Source organism: Cuculus canorus, chromosome 1 (assembly GCF_017976375.1).
Source record: "Cuculus canorus isolate bCucCan1 chromosome 1, bCucCan1.pri, whole genome shotgun sequence".
Taxonomy (NCBI): Eukaryota; Metazoa; Chordata; class Aves; order Cuculiformes; family Cuculidae; genus Cuculus; species Cuculus canorus.
The window spans coordinates 68,263,826-68,282,320 of NC_071401.1; the positions used below are offsets into that span (position 1 = coordinate 68,263,826).

Consider the following 18,495-nt stretch of genomic DNA (forward strand, 5'->3'; position numbering starts at 1 on the left):
TTTCTTAAACGGTGGAGCCTAGAACTGCACACAGTGCTCAAGACAAGACTGCACCGATGCTGAATACGGTGGGATAATCCCATCTTTTGGCTGGTGGCTGGTCATGCAGTCTTTGATGTCCCCAGGCGACAGTTTGCCCTCATGGCTGCCAGGGCGCACTGCTGACTTCTGTTGAACCTTCCGTCGACCAGCATCTCCAGATCCCTTCCTCCAGGGCTGCTCTCCAGCCACATCTCTCCCAGTTTATACTTGTGCCTGGCACTACTCCATCCTACATGCAGAATCCAGCATTTGTTCTTGCTAGATTTCATGCCATGGATGACCGCTCAATGTTCCATTCTACCTAGATCCCTCTGCAAGGCCTCTCATCCCTTGAGAGAGGCACAGAATCATAGAATTACAGAACTGTTTGGCCAATTGATATCGAGACCAACCATACCTGTGCACTCCTAAACCATAACCCCGAGTGCCTCATCTACCCATCTTCTAAATATTTCCAGGGATGGTGACTCAACCACCTCCCTGGGCAGCTGTGCCAGTGCCTGAGAACCCTTTTGGTGAAGAAATTTTTCCTGATATCTAATCAACAGCACCTCCCAGATTGGCATCATCAGCACACTTGCTAATGGTGCATTCAATTCCTGCATCTGGATCATTGACAAATACACTGAATAGGACAGGCGCTAGGACTGAACACTGAGGAATGCTGCTGGTGACTGGTCACCAGCCAGACAAAGCCCCATTCCCTACAATCCTTCAGACTGTGCCCTACTGCCAGTTCTTCACCCAGTGCACTGTATACCTGCTTATCCCCCAAGTCTCTAGAAACCTCCCAGACCACAGAAAGCACCAAATGAAGTGGGCTAATATTGATTAAGCGGGCTAATATCGATTTTTTTTCAGCTTCTGAACCGCTGCAGCACATACCGACTCTGGAATTCTTGACCTGGTAAAGAGACAGCGAGCCCAGGCCGTGGATGCCAGGCCCTCCATCCTCTGCAGCATCTGCAAAACAGAGCAGGTCACAACTTGTCTATACTCTCCTTGTAGCTCCCAGCATTTACAAGCAGATCTCGGGGCTCAGGCCGGTAGAGCACGTATCCTGCGTTCATTGAACAGGCTGTGCTGGCGCTGTGAGCCCACAGCCTTGTCCCTTGTTCCACCGCCCGGGCCCCGCCGTCCCAAAGGGGATGAGGGGCGTCCGATGGGGGGCGCGAAGCGCGCAGCCCCACGACACTCATCCCCTCACGGCACCTGTAGCCTCCCTCCCAGCCTCAAACCCCAAACGGAGCCGCCGCCACCTTCCAAGCCGCCGCGGGACCCCGGCGGGCCAAGCCCGCCATCTCGGTGCGCACGTTCCGGGTGGGAACCGACGCCGCGGCACCTCGGTTCCGCGCCGGCGCGGCGGAAGCAAAAGGGTGCAGCGCAGCCCACCCCACCCCCGTCCCCTCTCCAGTTTCGTTTCCCGGCTGAGGCGTTCATCCCTTTCCTCCCACCCCCCCGTTCCCGTCCCGGTGCCGATGTCGCGGGCGAGTGGCGACGGCACCGCCGCGTTGGAGCGGGCCGGGGCAGAGACGGTGAAGCGGGCGGTGGAGCTGGACCGAGCGTCCCGGTTTCAGGAGTCGCTGGTGTGTTATCAGGAGGGCATCGACCTCCTGCTGCAGGTGGTGAAAGGTACCGGGATAGGGGCGGGGGTGGGGGGACGTGTGTGTGCTACAGCTGGCGGGGCGCTGAGGGGCTAAATCCCACCCGCATCCGTCGGAGGCGGCCAGACCAGAGTGGCTGGGAGCAGGCAGCAGATGTGCTTGGCGCCGAGGGCTCACCTGTGTCCCCGTCCCAGCGCCTCTCCGTACCCCTGCCCTGTCCTTTGCTCTGTCCCCGTCATTGACCCCTCACTGTGTCCCTGCCTCTCTCCCGACCCCTCTCCATGCCTCTGCCCTGGACACAACCCCTGTCCCGATCCCGGTCCCTGCACCTACCTTGGCACCGGCCTGGTCCGTGCCCAGGCCCTGTCCCTGCCCCAGGTCCGTGTCCTGGCCCCAGTCCCTGTCTCTGCCCCAATCATAGAATCATAGAATAGTTTGGGTTGGAAGAAACCTTAAAGATCATCCAGTTCCAACCTCCCTGGCCATGGGCAGGACACCTCCCACTAAATCAGGCTGCCCAAGGCCCCATCCAACCTGGCCTTGAACACTTCCAGGGATGGGGCATCCACAACTTCCCTGGGCAGCCTGTGCCAGTCCTCACAAGTCTCATTGTGAAGAAATTCTTCCTAATGCCTGGTCTAAATCTGTCCCTTTCCAGTTTATACCCGTTCCCCCTCGTCCTATCATCACAAGCCTTTATGAATAGTCCCTCTCCAGCTTTCTTGTAGCCCCTTCAGGTACTGGAAGGTTGCTGTAAGGTCTCCTCAGAGCTTTCTCTTCTCCAGGCTGAACAAGCCCAACTCTCTCAGCCTGACCTCATATAGGAAGTGCTCCAGCCCTCTGATCATCTTTGTAGCCTTCCTCTGGACCTGTTCCAACAGCTCCATATCCTTCTTACCTTGAGGATTCCAGAATTCAACACAGTACACAATCCCTGTCTCTGCCCCAGCCCCTGTCCTGGCCTCAGCCCCAGTCCCAGTGCCAGTCCCAAACCCCCCGCCTTGCATGGTGAGGAACGGAGGGAAAAAATTGCAGTGTCTCCCCAGGGGCTGGACAGGGCTCAGCCCTCTCCCATGCACTCCCCATCTCCAGGAGAGTGGGTCTATCTGCTTCTGATCCACAGCCACGAAAGATGAGGCAAAAAAGCACCGTTACCGTCAGAAAATATCCGAGTACATGACCAGAGCTGAAGACATTAAAAGACACATTGAAAAAGAGAAGCAAGGTAAGGAGCTGCAATGTACCTATTGGTGTTTAAATACCAGTTGTTATGTGGACATTTTATGGGCGAGGTGGTTAACATAGGAATTGTGTTCTGATCTTTTTTATTCAGATGGCAAATACCATAAACAAATCAGGATAGAGGAAAATGCAACAGGTTTTGGCTATGAGAAGCTTTTCCAAGAGTACCTCACTGAGATTGTTTCTGAAGTTTGGGTAGAGGACCCGTACATTAGGCATGTTCATCAGGCAAGTAGGTATTCCTTGTAACTGATACAGATGTGACTGCTAAAAAAATTCCAAGTTACTAAATCAAATAAACCTTTTTACAGTTGTATAACTTCCTACGATTCTGCGAGATGCTAGTTAAGGGGCCGTGCAAAGTGAAAACAATCCACCTCCTCACTTCCTATGATGAAGTAAGTGTCACAGTTTTGGTTTCTATTTCCTTGTACTCAGGTGGTACCACATACAAATACATACTGACGTGCATACGTATTTATTTTTAAACATAGATCTATTCTTACTTAACAGTACTTGTTAGACTGAGGCTCTGACACTTTCAGCGGAAAACACAGATGAAGAGCCAAATAAAAATACGAGAGCTGAACAGAAGTAATTTCATGGCTTCAGAGTTTCCTGATGTGGAAAAATGACAAAAAAAGGGGGAATGAGAACCCCAGGTTTTCCCAAACCTTCCCCAAGGTTCAGTGTACTGTAATATTAAAGCAAAATACAATTGCCACTCCCAGGAAAGGAATGTGGTTGCCATGGAAGAGGCCTGTTCTGGCTAAGTGGAATGTTCTGCCACAATGGAGTAGAGAACAGGTTGTTGATATAAGGTGGCACAGCCAGGCTCTGTTACCAGGATGGACATGAAACTGTGAAAATAACCACATGGCTGCTATCAGGGGAGATGGATCGCAACTGCTGTTATAGCAACCATAGCGAAATCATGTCCTTTAGCGGAACTTTGCTCACTATAATGTCATTATAATACCAAAGGATACCCAACTCCAAGGGACAACCACTCCCAGCTGGGCATGTGCTCCAAATTTTATTGACTATACCTTTAAATGTGAAGCAAGAGACTATTTACACTAATCAGGAATAAAAGAATGTATGACTAAAGTCACTCAAGCTCCACCTAAAAGTAAAGAAACCTTATAAAAATGAAATACAAATGAGGAAGTTTAGGGAAGACCTCCATCAGAACATCTGGGATCAGTTGATGGAATGAACCCTATCTTCCCCTCCCATAGTGACTCTTACTGGGTAAGAACTGTGTTACGTGCATTTATCTACTAACATGCTGCTAGCGCATATCAGTGGTCAGTGTTGTGACTCTGTATCACTTCAGACCTGTTTTCACAGTCAGTATCTTATCACCAGTCAGTATCTTATACTATCAAATCCTTATCCTGTCACAAATCTGTATAATAAAATTTGTTTTCATACATATACAAGTTTCCAGAAACTTTAATAACTGATATAAGGGATTTACAGTATTTGTCCCAGTGATTTTGTTAGCACGATCCTGACAGGCCCTGTGAAGGACCTGAGGTTGTCCCTCCTTCTATGAGGGATTTGTCTTAGTGGTGCCGTCAGTGAGATCCTGGGAGGCCGGTCAGGTTCTAAAGAATCTGAGGAGATTCCTCTGTTTTCCATTACTCTAACAAAACGTGACATCCGATAACTGAAAAATTCTTGGTAAGCAGACTCTTAAATGGAAAAGGTATTTTTGTGAAAGCTTTATTGTGGAAAATGTAATCAAAACTGAAGCATCTGTTGAGATAAGGTGTTTTTTTCTCTTCCAACGTCTGTATATAGTGGTCATTTTAGAAGCTGTGATGAGCTAAAACCTCTCAGCCTATCACTGCATGTATTTTGGCTCAAATATTAACACATACCTAGTTCGAAGGGGATGAGAGCGAGCTCCTCCTCTGCATCCCTCAGCAAGTGTTACTGTAATCTGTCTGCTTTTTATCCTGTCTTCGAAACCTTCACCCAAGTGACTTCGTTTGGGTTTAAGTTATTACTAGAAAGGTTTTGTTGGTGAGTTTGAGGAAGAAGTGACAAAAAGTAAAATATATGGTAAAAAAAAACCCCAACATTTCACGTTATTTTTACTTTCAACAGGGCAGCGGGAAGACTCAACAGATAAATGGCTTGGAAGAAATACAACAATCATTGAGGAATTATGGAGTAACGCTGGATATTGCATTTTCCTCTTCAATACATGATCGAGAAATTAGGTGGGCAAATGACAGTTGTTTGAAATCAAACTACTTAGCCCTAACTTTTGAGACGATTTCAAATTACAGCTGTGGTTAACAAAATGGAAGGCAGCGGCCCTCACTCTGTAAAATCAGTCCTCTGTAGTTTCATGTGTTCTGACTGTGAACATAGAATCATGGAATGGTTTGGGTTGGAAGGGACCTTAAAGATCATCCAGTTCCAATCCCCCTGCCATGGACAGGGACACCTCCCACCGGATCAGGCTTCTCAAGACCCCATCCAAGCTGGCCTTGAACACCTCCAGGGAAGGGGCATCTATAACAGTAGATTTTTCTTTGTGTCTTCCGTGCTTCATACAGGTATCAGCAACACTAGGAAATAAATGTGGGCTTGTGCATCCTGTGGATGTGACTATTTATTTCTTTTTTCAATATACTTATGGTTTTCGTATTTGTGATTTTTTTAAAACAGATTCAACAATGGATGGATGATTAAGATTGGAAGGGGTCTTGATTATTTTAAGAAACCACAGGTAAGAATGTGTTGATGTCTTTAATTAACACTGTAGTAGAGCTCTTTCTATGTTCACTGTGTCGATTCTGTTAATTTCTGCAGGGTCGTTTCAGCATTGGATACTGTGACTTTGACTTACGACCTTGTCATGAAACAACAGTGGATGTCTTTCATACTAAACATACAAAGAAAATGTGATCAGATATGACTGCTTTTAATGGGTGTTTTTATAAGCATAAAAATCTAAGACTAGAAGATGCTGCTGCTGTCCATCCTCCAAAGCAACTCCTCCGAGTAATTAGTCCAGCACAGGTTTTATAATCTGTAGGTTTACGAATATGTGTGATTCTTCAACCTGAGAAAACACAACTCTACACCTTCACTGTACTTCTCCCATAGTCTTAATTAAGACAAACCATGTCTAAATTTTATCTTGATTTCGTAACAGCCTCCCAATACTGTCTCAAAGGCCTTTTTACTCCCTTTTCTATTTTTATTATTAATTTTATCTTGAGCAAATTTTTTTCTTTATGTGTTTAATTGACCACCTCACAGGCATTTGAAGCTGGGCTGCCACGTGCCCTCTTTTATAAGCAGCCTCATGTATTTCCTGTAATTCCTGTATTATATTCATGACTACTGTTTTGCTGCGTTTTGATCAATCCCGTAATACCCAATTTCACAGACTTTACTAGGAACTCCAAATCTAACATTTCATTTTCCAAGCTCCTTGGGTACAAACATTGTACCGTTCAATATACAGATACTTTAGGGTTGTCTTATGTGTTTCTGCATGATGAATTTTGGGCTGGAAAGGGTGCACTAGCTGTATTATTTTTCCTGGCATTCCTATATGTTCTTTTATTCCATGACGTACGATCATATACCCGATTTCTATCCTTTGCATTAGGAGTGGAAAGGTTGTATGATCCTCTCCCAGTCTTTTTTTCCCTGACTTGTAAGTTTGATGTCCTTCCAGCTAGTCATTCCAGTCTGAACTACAGCGAGCTATTTTCCTGCTATTGAGATAGTGCCCTAAAAATAATAATTGATTTTTAAATTCTTTTAGAAGTTGGATACCTTGGAACTTTCTTGTTAATAATGATTCTAAGGAATATGTTAATTGAAAAAAAAAAAAAGACAAAAATCTTTTCTTGTTTTCCCTTCATCCACAATTTTCCCTTCTGGAAAGCAGAAGGTATCACCTGAGATGCTACTTCTTTTTCTGCTAATACAAGAGTTCTTGATCATTGTCAGCAAGAATTCAGTACAGTCATATATTCTGACATGAAGAACAGGCAGTGGCCTCTTTTGCTAATCCCATCAGACTTTTCAGCCTCAAGACTCATATATGCCTTACGCTTTCTGCATCTTATAATACAATATGCCTCCAAATTCTAGTAGCATGTTCATCGCTAGAACTCTTTTTCCTGTGTTTCATTTCCGGGATGGCTGGTGCATTCCATTTTCCTTTTTTTATTGCTTGCTTTATTCTTCTTTCACTTTCATCCAATGCTGCTATTCTTTTAGTCTTGCCTGTAATATAACAAATCCATTCCACAACTATCCAGAAGAAACAAAGCTGGTCTTTGTCTTGTTCTCTGGGTCACAATTTACCAGTGGTTTGCCCTCTTTATCCTTTTGCATAATGTCTCGGCTTTTCAGTGTTAACGTCAGCAAAAAGAAGAACATACATGCTGCAGAAGCTATGTGCTACCAGCTCGTCCCCTCAAACATTCCATAGGAGCTCCCTGGCTTGCTGCTGTGATACTTGGTTTCTGGTCATCATTTTTTTTCAGTTGTGTATAATATGTGCCTATTTTTAATGGAAATAAAGGTTATTTTTGATTCTTTGTAGATTTAGTCATGTTTGAGTTCTTCTGTGAACTACATAGGGTAATTCAGGAAAGCTGGATAATGCCTTATACATCAGCCTTGTTTGGGAGGTTTGCTGTAAATACAGGAAGTTTCCCAAATGCGAAGCTATGTACCTTTTAACCCAGTCCAATGATTTCAAACATACTTGGGCAAAATAAAAAGTCACCTTAAATATTTAGATAAACTTGAAATCCTGATATTTAGTTGGAAATCAAAATAATTTTATGCTTTCTGCATCTTGTAATACAATGTGCCTCTCTTTTCTAGCAGTAAGCCCCTATGATGTGGTCCTCTACAAATACCACAGAAGGCAAGCATGGTCTTCCCTTTCTTGCCTCTTCTTTGCTAAAACTTTCTGTTTTCTAATTCGACTATAATTCAGTAGCTAAGGCTATGGCTTTCCTTGCAGACCTTGTGGATATGCAATGTCTGTACATACGTACAACCAAGCCTTCAGTGACATACGAGTTGGGGCTGCACCACACTTGCTACCTGTAAGCCCTTTGTCTCTGAATTGTTCTTTTCACTGTTGCCAGGAACATCATGTATGAAGAGGAATGGGCATCAATGAATGGGGAAAACAAATTATCAGAGCAATCTAAGAGTACAGTTCCACAATCATTTTATTGACGGCAGGCCCTGTTCTTCTGTGCTGGCATTTGCACTTAGGTAGTCAGGTCATCACCTGGATTATGCAGCCAGGACTATGCCTCCTGGCATTGTCTGTGATGAGCTGGACGTCAGCTTAAGCCACCTTCCCAGCTGGAGTCTGCTGAGTGTCCTTGAGCCCTACAGTGTGACTGCCAGTCTTAGCCAAGGGCTGGATTTGCCCCAGTTGACTGCTCTCCTTAACTAAAGGTAGGTCACCTCTGCTGCACAGTTTCCTCCTACTGAGTGCTGGCCAACCAGCCATCTTTTAGAAGTGTCAGTGTGGAAGTACCACAGTAACACATCTCAGGCCTCTGCTGGCATCGTTTGTTAAGAACTGTATGCAGTGAACAGTCTCGTCTGGTCAGCATGATTTAATTAACAAAGGAGGGAAGTATTCATGAAAGGATATACTGCCTAGGGCTTCCTAATCTGGCTAGAGTCTCCTTAATTGAAGAATTTCAGACACTGCTATTACAGGCTTTCTGCTTGTCTGGTAGTTTGGTGAAGAACCAAGTGTATAATTTAGCAGTATATAAGCTTTGTAACTGCCTCACTTGAGCAGAATTCACATCAGCAGAGGCTGTCTCTGCTGCTGTGCTTCATCTCCCATAGCAGTAAACTGCTGCTGTTCTGACCTGATCAAAATTGCATTCCAGTTATTCCGTGACAGAATTTGGTGCCATGACTTGGATTCACGTGTCCTGCTTCACCTGGGACAACCACAGATTAAACCCCCTTGGTGTGACTTCTAAAGGTAAGAGACCTTCTGAAACCCATACTGGAGTTTCAGCTGAGGGTCATCTATATGGACAACAAGGACACTGGAAGTCAGAATATCCTTACAGGCCTAATTGTGAGTCCTTTAAGTCCAGCAGGATTCAGTCACCCTTCAGTCTCTTCCTTCATATGACAGCCTCAGAAATGTACAGCCTCAAGGATGTAAACATCATTGCTCCTCTACTTTCTTTAGACCAGACTGGTCCTTATTTATTCTGCCCTATCAACAGCAGTATTGTTTCTTGCCCGATTGGTTTGGTGTTTCTCAATGCACTCTAAGTGTCTCTGATTTTCCTGCAGTTCCCTTATCTTCAGAAGCTGTAAATGGTGTTGGTATTCCAGAACCACCCAGTAACAAGCCCTTTGTAATTCTTCGTCTCATTTCTGGATACCAGGCTTTCCTTTTAAGTCCTACCACTCTAGTTAACCCTCTGGTAAAAAAGACTCATGTAAATTGGGTTGTGCTATAATACACCCTGAATAGAACTTACCTTGATGTACTCACATCTTTTTCCTTGGCTGTTCCGCTTGCTGAACCTCTTACAAATTAACTAACTCTACTATTCAAGGGCAGTTTGGTGAAGAAAGAGTTGTTTAACATATAGGTATGTAAACTCTGTAATAGCCTTATTTGGGCAGAGTTCAACATCAGCGGAGGCTGTCACTGCTGCGCTGGGTTCTCTCCTACAGCTACAGCAATAAATTGCTTCTGTTCAGACCTGATCAAAATTGTATTCTGCTTATTTGGCAAAAACAGTGCAATACCTCTTGACCCTTTCTTCCATGATGTTACTTTATATTGAGCTATTATTTTTATTTAACATGAAAACTGTTATTTTCAGTTCACTGTTGCTTTTCATTAGCAATTTTTCTCCTATTTGGTAACATAAGGAACCCGTTTCTCCTAGATGTGTATTTGCAAGTGTATTCTCCAATGTAGAAATGTACCCACTTTTAGTAGATACCATTGCCTGTGGCAGCAGTGTACTCCCAGCTTTGTGCCAGGCAGTGCAGTATGAAGGAGGCACACGTGGCCTCCGTCCCAGTTAGCCTCTCCTGCCCTCATTGCATAAACCCCAATGAACATCCTAATCCTTCCCCGACTTTTGCACAAGCGTGGACAAAAGCTGTAATCCAGGGTGGAACTGTTGGGTTGATCCACTACACAATGCGAAGCTTTCCACCTACCCCATCCCATCCATGTCAGCTACAGAGACAGTTTGAGATGCCTCCACCATTTCCCTGGTTTAAGCAGTGATGATACCTGTCAGCATGGAGTGATATAGGGCCGCAGCCAATTACAGTGGCTTATGTCCTATGGTTTGGGAACCTTGGGTGCAGGCAGTGTGAAGTCTAATTGCTAGTAGGGAATATTAAGCAAAAGCACAAGACTAAACAGCTTTAATGACTAATAAAAGAGAAAAATCAGCTTGTAGAAATTGTTTTAATTTTGCCTTCAATAAATAGAAAAGCAGCAGGAGTTGAACTTATATTTTCAAAATGCAAGTCACATTAACATTATCATATTTTTACATAGCAGGTTCCACCTGCTGTGCAACTCATCATCTTGTGGACACCCTCTTAGTAACGCTGTTGCTAGCGTAGTGGTCTCGTCTGGGCAAAACTTACTGCCAGCAAGATTCTTCACCAGCTCACTGCACAGTGCTGGTGGCAGCCACTGCTCCGGCAGATCAATGTTACAGGCTTCGATCCTTCCATGCTTTACATCCATATCAACTTTAACGTCAAGAACAGAATCTTTATAGACCATGTTAAAACAAGTGCTAACGCTGAACTTTGGTGTCTTTCCATACAGCCATTCCCAGGTTTGTAGTTCTTTAGTTTTATTATTAATTCCAGGAAGCACAGTCTCATCAGCTGGATTTATTAAGGTGATATGATGATCTACTTGGTGTTGCATGGCATATTCTTCAGCAATGGCATTCAGGAGCATCTCATAAGTTAAACTAGGATCTTCTTCAAAGAGATTTTTCACTGAGGCAGAGACGCTAGGAGTGGCATTGCTTTTTATCCCTTTATAAGGACTCTTTAGCACAGAAGATAAGACAAACGTATCTGCTTTACAAAGCAAAGTACAGTGGTGATAAGCAGTTGCCCTTCCCAGCTTGGCGGCAGTACCTGAGATTTTGTATTGCCTGTCTAGCAAGATATCGTATCTGTCAGTGACGTGTACCTCTAACTGGGGGCGCAAAGCCTTCAGTGCCTTCACGACTAGTTTCAGGTTTGCCATTCGTTCGTATTTTTTTCTGGTTGTAAAGAAAGTCAAATTGATATTGCCCAAGTCATGGTAAACTGTCCCTCCCCCACTCCTCCTCCTAGCAAGTTTTATATTCTTTTGCCTCATTAGCCTGAGGTTGCATTCCTGCCAGGGATTCTGATGTCTTCCTATTACCACAGCAGGAGAATTTCTCCAAAGGAAAAGGACCTGTTGGTTCTCTAAATCCATGTGGTCGTGGATCCAGTCTTCCACAGCTAGATTTTGGTAAACATCATTTGAAACGGACTGGATAATGAGGCCTCCACTAGTTGTGCTTCTGAAGCCAGCCTTTGGAGTCCTGAGGATGCAGGATAGCTGAAGGCAGTTCTTTAATAATGACGGGAGTACCATGTTGTTAATAACTGGGCAGAAGACAGAAGGATTATTGGTAATTGCCCTGGTAAAGCAGAATATGGCAAGTGGACAACCTGCTGCTGCTACAGAAGCGAGTTGCTGGCAGTTGTCATGACGCAGTCATGCTCCTCCTGGAGTAACAAGGCTCTTGAACTGATGTGAGGTACAAGGCACCTTCATCCTCTCAAACCTGCCGTTCAAACCTTGGTGCGTTCTTAACATCAAGGTTGGGGTTGTCAGAGTAGCTTCTCCTCAGTCCTTGGTGCCTAAAAGACCAGAGGTAGAAATGGAATTAAACTGTGTATTTTCCTCTCATTCAATACAGTCTTGTCAATACTTTGTGTATTTTCACAGGATCATAGAATGGTTTAGTTTGGAAGAGACCTTAAGGATCATCTCCAATCCTCCTTCCATGGGCAGGGACACAGGTGGCGCAGAGCCTCATCCAGACTGGTCTTGAACACCTCCACGGATGGGGCTTCCACAACTTACCTGGGCAACCTGTGCCAGTGTCTTACCACCCTCACAGTAAACAATTTCTTCCTATTGTCTAATCTAAATCTTCCCCCTTCTGATTTAAAGCCATTCCCCCTCATCCTGTCATTATATGCCCTTGTAAAAAGTCCCTCCCCAGCTTTCCTGTAGGCTCCCTTTAAGTACTGGAAGGCTGTTATAAGGTGTCCCTGGAGCCTTCTCTTCTCTAGGCTGAACAACCCCAAATCTCATGGCCTGTCCTCATATGGGAGATGCTCCTGCCTTCTGATCATTTTTGTGGCCCTTCCCTGGACTTGTTCCAACAGATCCATGTCTCCTGTGATGAGGACTCCAGAACTGAAAGCAGGACTCCAGGTGAAGTCTCACGAGAGCAGCGTAGAGGGACAGAATCACCTCCCTCAACCTGCTGGTCACACTTCTTCTGGCGAAGCCCAGGATATGGTTGGTGTTCTGGGCTGCAAGTGCACATTGCTGGCTCATATTGAGCTTAATTAATCTTGCTAAAATTAGTTTTAGCATTCCAGTTTTATTAGGCGTTTTTCCATTGAGCTGCTAAGAAAACACAGGACCAACACCTTCACAGGCACAGGGCTGGCTTCCCTGCAGCCCACAGCACCCTTCCCAAAGGCAAGCTGAGCCCTGCAGAGCCACAGGTGCTGGTCCCCGCGCTTCCATCCAGGCCATCCTGTTGCTGTGGGTGCGGGTGTTCCCTCCGCCACAGCGGCTCCTCCATTGCAAGCAGTAGTGCCAGAGCAATTCCCCTCACACTGCACAGTCACACACAGTGACACCCCTATCCACGCGGCAGCAGGTCTTGTCCCCATGCAGGGCTGCACCAAGGCGCAGCATCCCTGAGACAAGTAGTTACTACTACAGAAAGGGGAATATTTGATTTAAGCTGAAGTGGAGTTTTGTCTTTGTATTTCTTTGAAAGTTAGACAGAATGTCCCTCTGATAGCGTGGGTTTTTTTCAGCGTTTTTCCTGATACTGTTGATTCCTTGGACATGATACTGTCTTGTGTGCAGTGTGATCTGTGCTGAGCAGGTATCTCTTCTGTGATTGCCTCTGCAGCCTTTCCCCATCTCAAATGCAAGGTCAGAGAGCTGGAGCCAGCTCCAAATTAGCAAGAGATGTGACTGTTGCAAAGTTCATAATAACATTTAGAGGGGCAGATTTAGACTAGATGTTAAGAAGAATTTCTTCACCATGAGAGTGGTGAGGCACTGGCACAGGTTGCCAAGGGGAGTTGTGGATGCTCCATCCCTGGAGGTGTTCAAGGCCAGGTTGGATGGGGCCTTGGGCAGCCTGATCTGGTGGGAGGTGTCCCTGCCCATGGCAGGAGGGGTTGGAACTGGATGATCTTTAAGGTCCCATCCAACCCAAACTATTGTATGATTCTAGGATTTAGGCACTGGCAGAGGCTGCCCAGGGAGGTGGTTGAGTCCCCATCCCTGGAGGTATTTAAAAGATGGGTAGACGAGGTGCTCAGGGACATGGTTCAGTGGCAGACAGGAATGGTTGGACTCGGTGATCTAAGAGGTCTTTTCCAACCTGGTGATTCTATGATTCTATTAAAAGTGGACCTTGGAAAGTAATAGAATACGCATAAGATTTCTGGGGAAATTTATCCACAGGCATGTAAGTGGGCAATCCATCCTGTCCAGCTCCTGTCTCGCTGCACACGACTAACGGAGATCGCTCCCGCATGTTGCCCAGGCCTGATAAAAGGATGTTCCCTTCCTAAAACTACAAAACGAGTCTCAAAAGAGCTGATCTGCCGGCCTTTCCGGTGTCAACCCCGTCCCCGCCCGCCCCGGCGCCGGTGGCTACTCACGGCGGCGACGCGACTCGCAGCGCCTTCCGCTTCCCCGGTCAGAGCGCGGGGCGGGATGGAGCCGAGGAGGGAGGCAGGGAAACCCAGCGCCGCGCTGAGGACTGGAGGGCGAACAACCCTGCGGCCCGGGATGGAGCTGGAGAGGAGGGAAGAGGGAGAAGGAGAGGTAGAGAATTAATTGATAACTTTTGCTGCATCTGTTTTGTATGTTTAATTATCTCATCATATAAATCTGTCTTGTAAGATGTAGCTGTTTTAGGCTAAGAGATAGCCTGTCTTAGGCTGTAAGAATGTATCAATATGCTTAGTTGCCTTGTAAGATGCGGCTGTTGTTAGCAGATAATCTAAAGGGAGTCTCCAGACATGGTTGGATAATCCAAAGAAATAATGAGCGTTCCTTGAAGATTTATATGGTTATTTGCCTAAAATTAGCATATATACCCACTGCCTTTATAAGATGGGATGCTGTTTTTAGAAGGGCATCCAATTCAGTGCTGAATTGTAAAATAAACATACTATTGCCTTTGCTTCGAAGACTTTATCCTTTTCAATGTTTTAGCAGTGAATGAATATTTCTCACAAGAGAGGGAGGGAGAGGGAGAGGGAGAGGGAGAGGGAGAGGGAGAGGGAGAGGGAAAATTCAGCACCCCACTGTGAATGGGCAGGCAGGCAGCCCTTCTGATATGGGACGAAGCCCAGGAGAGGAGGGAGGGAGATGGAAAATCCAGCAGGTTGGGTATGGGGAGTTCATATGTTTGCTTTACCAATAAAGAAAACTGTTCATGATGGGGCCTGAATTGCCTTTACCTTCTGATTGAAGAAAGAGGACTAGAATAGCTGTGTTCCCTGAAAGGTGAAGGAGAAAAGAAGACTGATGATGGGTGAAAGGCTTCAGAGGTTCAAGATGTGAGCTTGGGGTTGTTTCCTACTGAAGAACTGGATCATTAAGAGCATGACAGTTCCTTACCAAACTCTTAAAAAGAATGTGTGGGCATAATAGGGCAAGTAAAAAGTAACAAAGCATCATCACGTGGGCTGGTGGTGATTAGTGGAAGGAACAGATTAAAAGGAGCCTGAAGTGATGTGTCCCAGCGGATTGTTTTAGCACATAAAATGAAAAACCAAGTTGGTAATTATTTTAAGCAGTTTGACACAGGCATAACTTGTTGCTAAACTAGACCAATGGTAACTTTTCACTGGTGTGAACTGTTCTGTAATGTATAGGATAAAAAGCATGTGTATTTTGTCTGTACAAATGCATTGATGTATTGTTCCAAAATATTGGAAGACCAGCTTTTGAGGCAGTTGGCAGAATGCAAAAGAGAACTTGGGCACTGTGACACTGCTCAGAGGAAGTGAGATGCATCTCATGGGATGGTTAATAAAAAAAACCAAAACATGCAGGACTGTTTGTTTCTGGTTTGGCACTTAGAAATTAGTAATGTGTCTTTCCTTCTTTTTTGCCACGAGGTGTCACTAAAAACATATTTTGAGCTGTTACAGTCTGTTTTTCAGCTTGAAAACGGCCGAACCAAGGCAAGTATCTGCTCCTTTAATCAGAACCAGAATTTACTAAAACTGTAAAGTGTGCAGGGTACAAGTTAAAAACGCTGTGGCTTTATTTCTAATGCAGCGATAAATACCTTTCCTGAAAAGTAGCTGTTGTTGAAGACAAACTCAGCAAGGCAATTAGAAATAGTCTGGCAATAAGCAAAAAGAATGAATTTATAAACAGGATGATGCCAGCCAAAGATTCTGAGAAGGACACAGAAAATCCCAGAATATAGAGTTATCCCATGGTAGAATCCAGCAAAAAGTGCCTTAGTGACACTTAGTCTGGTATTTCTCTCAGGAATGCAACTCTGGGTTCAACCTCTGTGTGCAGTAATCCCAAAACCATTGGGCTACTCTCCTGTGATGGAAGTCTGAGGCAAACGTCTGTTTGCATAACAGATGTTCACTTTCACAGACTCTCGGGTGGCAGCCTGAAAAGTATTTATTACTTTCTTCATTTGTTCTAGCTGGAGCTGAATTATGCATGAAAATGTTACTCTTCAAGTGTGGTTCATTGTGCCCATCTCATGGAGCAGTCTGAACCTCGCTAGGATGCAGCTCCTCAGACTTTGTCATGCCTTCCCACTGCTCATCCCTGACTAGCCTGCTATTGCCCCTTTCCCCCCATCAAATCTAGTGTAAAGCCCTATCAATCAGCCCCACCAGCTCTCGAGCAAAAACCCTTTTCCCCTTCTGTGAGAGGTGCATGCCAAGAGACGCCAGTAGACCTGACGATTAATAGACCATCCCACGGTTGAAAAACCCAAAAGTCTGCTGGTAACACCAACCTCAGAGCCATGTGTTGACCAGCTGGGTCTGCCTGCTGAACTCGATATTCTTCCCTGCTACTAAAAGACCGAAGAAAGTACCACCTGCACACCTGACCCTTTAACGAACTGTTGCAAGGTTTGAAAATCACTTCTGATTGCTTTAGGATTTCTCTGCTCTTTTCACTGCCTACATGGAAAACCACTAGTGGGTAGTAGTCTAAGGGTGTTATCAGATTAGGGAGTTTTCTGCTTCTCTCTCTTACCCTGGCCCTGGGGAGGCAGCAGACTTCCCTGTGGCTTAGGTCTGGTCTGCATATCAGACACTCTGCTCCCCTCAGAACGGAGTCACCTATGACAACTACTCTTCTTTTTGCCTTTACATGAGTGGTGGAGATGCAGGGGCTTTACTGCCTAGATGACTCCTACATCCTAGAAGGACCTATGCCTGCATCAAGGTGTTTGCCCATCCAGTTTCAGGGCCTTATATCTGTTGTGTATAGGCACCTGGGAAGATGAGGCAGGCTGAGAATGGCTACACCTCCCACCCTGAGCAGTAACCTTTTTCCACCCTTCCCCATCTCCTGAGCCTCCTGCATCTACCTGATGGTGGGACAAGGGTGGGGACCCCTTTGTCTCCTGTGCCAGAGAGGGGAGGAAGGCTTGTGTTAGCAGAAGAGAGGTTGAACAAAGTCATAACAGTGCCATCTTCTTCCCTGTGGATATGACTAATATCTCTAGATTTGGCTTTAAATGTCCAGTTTGCCAGTTGGACTGCCACAGTAGGCTGTATTTTGGTCACCTTAGCTCTGCTGTTCTAACCATAAATCTTAAACTTTCAAAAGTCTTCAAAAATACAGCATTCTCCCAAGACATTCTAGAGATACTTTCCCCATTTTCTGAGAAGCCTTAGAACATTGCAACAATTGGAGGTCTTTGTTTTCCATTGGTCAGTAAATAAGCCAGACTTAGGCCACTGCTCTGGTTCCAGGTCTTAGGGACCAGCTCCCCCAGAAGCACTTCTGCGTTTATATTTTACTGCGTTCACATCCCTATCAATGTTAAACTGCTTGCAATTCCCACTGACCAGCTCTAATAATGAGGTCAAAATAATGATTTTTTTTCTTGGCTGGAAACACGGGAAAGGGGCAAGTCTTATCAAATTAACTTCAACATAAGAAACACCTCTGCCATGTGCAGCCCTGCAGAGAAGGATTTGGGGGTGCTGGTTGATAGGAAGTTGGACATAAGCCAACAATGTGCGCTCACAGCCCAGAAGGCAAACTGTATCCTGGGCTGCATCAAAAGCAGCAGGGCGAAGGGAGGGGATTCTGTCCTTCTGTTCCTCTCTTGTGAGACCTCATCTGGAGTACTGTGTCCAGTTCTGGAATCCTCAACATAAGAATATGGAGCTGTTGGAACAGGTCCAGAGGAGGGCTACAAGGATGATGAGAGGGCTGGAGCACCTCCTGTACAAAGACAGGATGAGAGAGTTGGGCTTGTTCAGCCTGGAGAAGGCTCTGAGGAGATCTTATAGCAGCCTTGCAGCACCTGGATGATCTTTAAGGTCCCTTCCAACCTGTTCTGTGATTCTATGATTCTATGGGACAGTTGAACAGTGTTCTTGCAGTTGTCATTATTTCCAGCACCCTCTCCCGTTATATTCTTAATGCCATACTCTATCGACCACAATCAGCCTCCCACGACATCCAAGTCGCACATGGAGGTATTTATCATATTTTGGCAGGTCCCTCAGCGCTTCCCGGGGCCGAGGCGCCTCGCGGGCAGCCGAACGGCAGCGCGCGGCACTTCGTTACCGGGGCGCGCGGGCGTACGCGACCGTTGCGACGGGGCGCCCTCGCGCTCCCTTCCCTCCGCTCCTCCCGCTGGCCGGAACGGCGGGAGCGACGGCGGGAGGTGAGCACGCACGGCGGCGGCGGGGCAGCCACCAGCTGAGTGAGCGCGGGGGGAGCGTGGGTGGTGTGGGGGTGAGGGCGCGCGGAGCAGGCGGGAGCGGCGCGGGCTGAGCGCGCGGGGCGTGGGGCGACCGGGGTTCAGCGCGCGGGGCAGGTGAGCGCGCGCGGCGCGGGTGGTGTGGCGTGAGCGCGCGCGGGGCAGGAGGGCAGCGCGCCGGCCGCTGGGTGAGGGCGCGGGGGGCGTGAGGTCAACGCGCGGGGCGGGTGGGAGCTGTGAGGGAGCGCGGGCGCGCGGGTGGTGTGGGGTGAGGGCGCGCCGGGCAGGGGGGCAGCGCACGAGCCCCCGCGTGAGGCGGGCGGGGGGCAACGGGG

General features: G+C 46.4%; 3 protein-coding genes across 10 annotated transcripts in view; 1 reads left to right on the forward strand and 2 right to left on the reverse strand.

Moving 5' to 3' along the window:
• Positions 1–1,409, reverse strand: part of MRPL30 (mitochondrial ribosomal protein L30) — a 48,422-nt gene extending 47,013 nt beyond the window's left edge. For all 4 annotated transcript variants that reach the window (XM_054053104.1, XM_054053103.1, XM_054053098.1 and 1 more), the window contains exons 1-2: positions 1,302–1,409; positions 928–1,005 (exon numbers count right to left, since the gene is read on the reverse strand). In XM_054053104.1, the coding sequence (XP_053909079.1) occupies positions 928–1,005; positions 1,302–1,343 (120 nt within the window). In that variant the 5' untranslated portion in view covers positions 1,344–1,409. The remainder of the gene's footprint in view (positions 1–927; positions 1,006–1,301) is intronic.
• Positions 1,410–1,442: 33 nt separating this feature from the next.
• Positions 1,443–9,055, forward strand: MITD1 (microtubule interacting and trafficking domain containing 1). Of its 5 annotated transcripts, XR_008447539.1 has the most exons (8): positions 1,443–1,674; positions 2,770–2,871; positions 2,980–3,116; positions 3,200–3,286; positions 5,007–5,122; positions 5,577–5,637; positions 8,166–8,354; positions 8,804–9,055. XR_008447539.1 is itself a non-coding variant. In XM_054052987.1 (7 exons), exons 1-7 carry the CDS (start codon positions 1,521–1,523, stop codon positions 5,814–5,816), a joined length of 753 nt encoding a protein of 250 aa, XP_053908962.1. In that variant the 5' UTR covers positions 1,448–1,520; the 3' UTR covers positions 5,817–6,139. The 5 variants fall into 5 exon arrangements, 4 of the variants coding, with proteins under 4 accessions (XP_053908962.1, XP_053908993.1, XP_053908984.1 ...); XM_054052987.1 differs by lacking the exons at positions 8,166–8,354; positions 8,804–9,055 and adding an exon at positions 5,721–6,139 and having other exon boundaries at positions 1,448–1,674; XM_054053018.1 differs by lacking the exons at positions 8,166–8,354; positions 8,804–9,055 and adding an exon at positions 5,721–6,139 and having other exon boundaries at positions 1,501–1,628.
• Positions 9,056–9,208: 153 nt separating this feature from the next.
• Positions 9,209–14,433, reverse strand: LIPT1 (lipoyltransferase 1). The gene is made up of 2 exons (XM_009557927.2): positions 13,887–14,433; positions 9,209–11,822 (listed from the first exon to the last, which is right to left on the reverse strand). Exon 2 carries the CDS (start codon positions 11,551–11,553, stop codon positions 10,432–10,434), a length of 1,122 nt encoding a protein of 373 aa, XP_009556222.2. The 5' UTR covers positions 11,554–11,822; positions 13,887–14,433; the 3' UTR covers positions 9,209–10,431.
• Positions 14,434–18,495: the final 4,062 nt, after the last annotated feature.

Excerpts from the sequence above, each read along its gene's own strand:
- LIPT1 (XM_009557927.2), bottom strand. The coding sequence starts at position 11,553 with ATGGTACTCCCGTCATTATTAAAGAACTGCCTTCAGCTATCCTGCATC.
- MITD1 (XM_054052987.1), top strand. The coding sequence starts at position 1,521 with ATGTCGCGGGCGAGTGGCGACGGCACCGCCGCGTTGGAGCGGGCCGGG. Across the intron at positions 1,675-2,769 it reads CCTGCTGCAGGTGGTGAAAG|CCACGAAAGATGAGGCAAAA; the intron begins GTACCGGGATAG and ends TCTGATCCACAG. Across the intron at positions 3,287-5,006 it reads TCCTCACTTCCTATGATGAA|GGCAGCGGGAAGACTCAACA; the intron begins GTAAGTGTCACA and ends TACTTTCAACAG.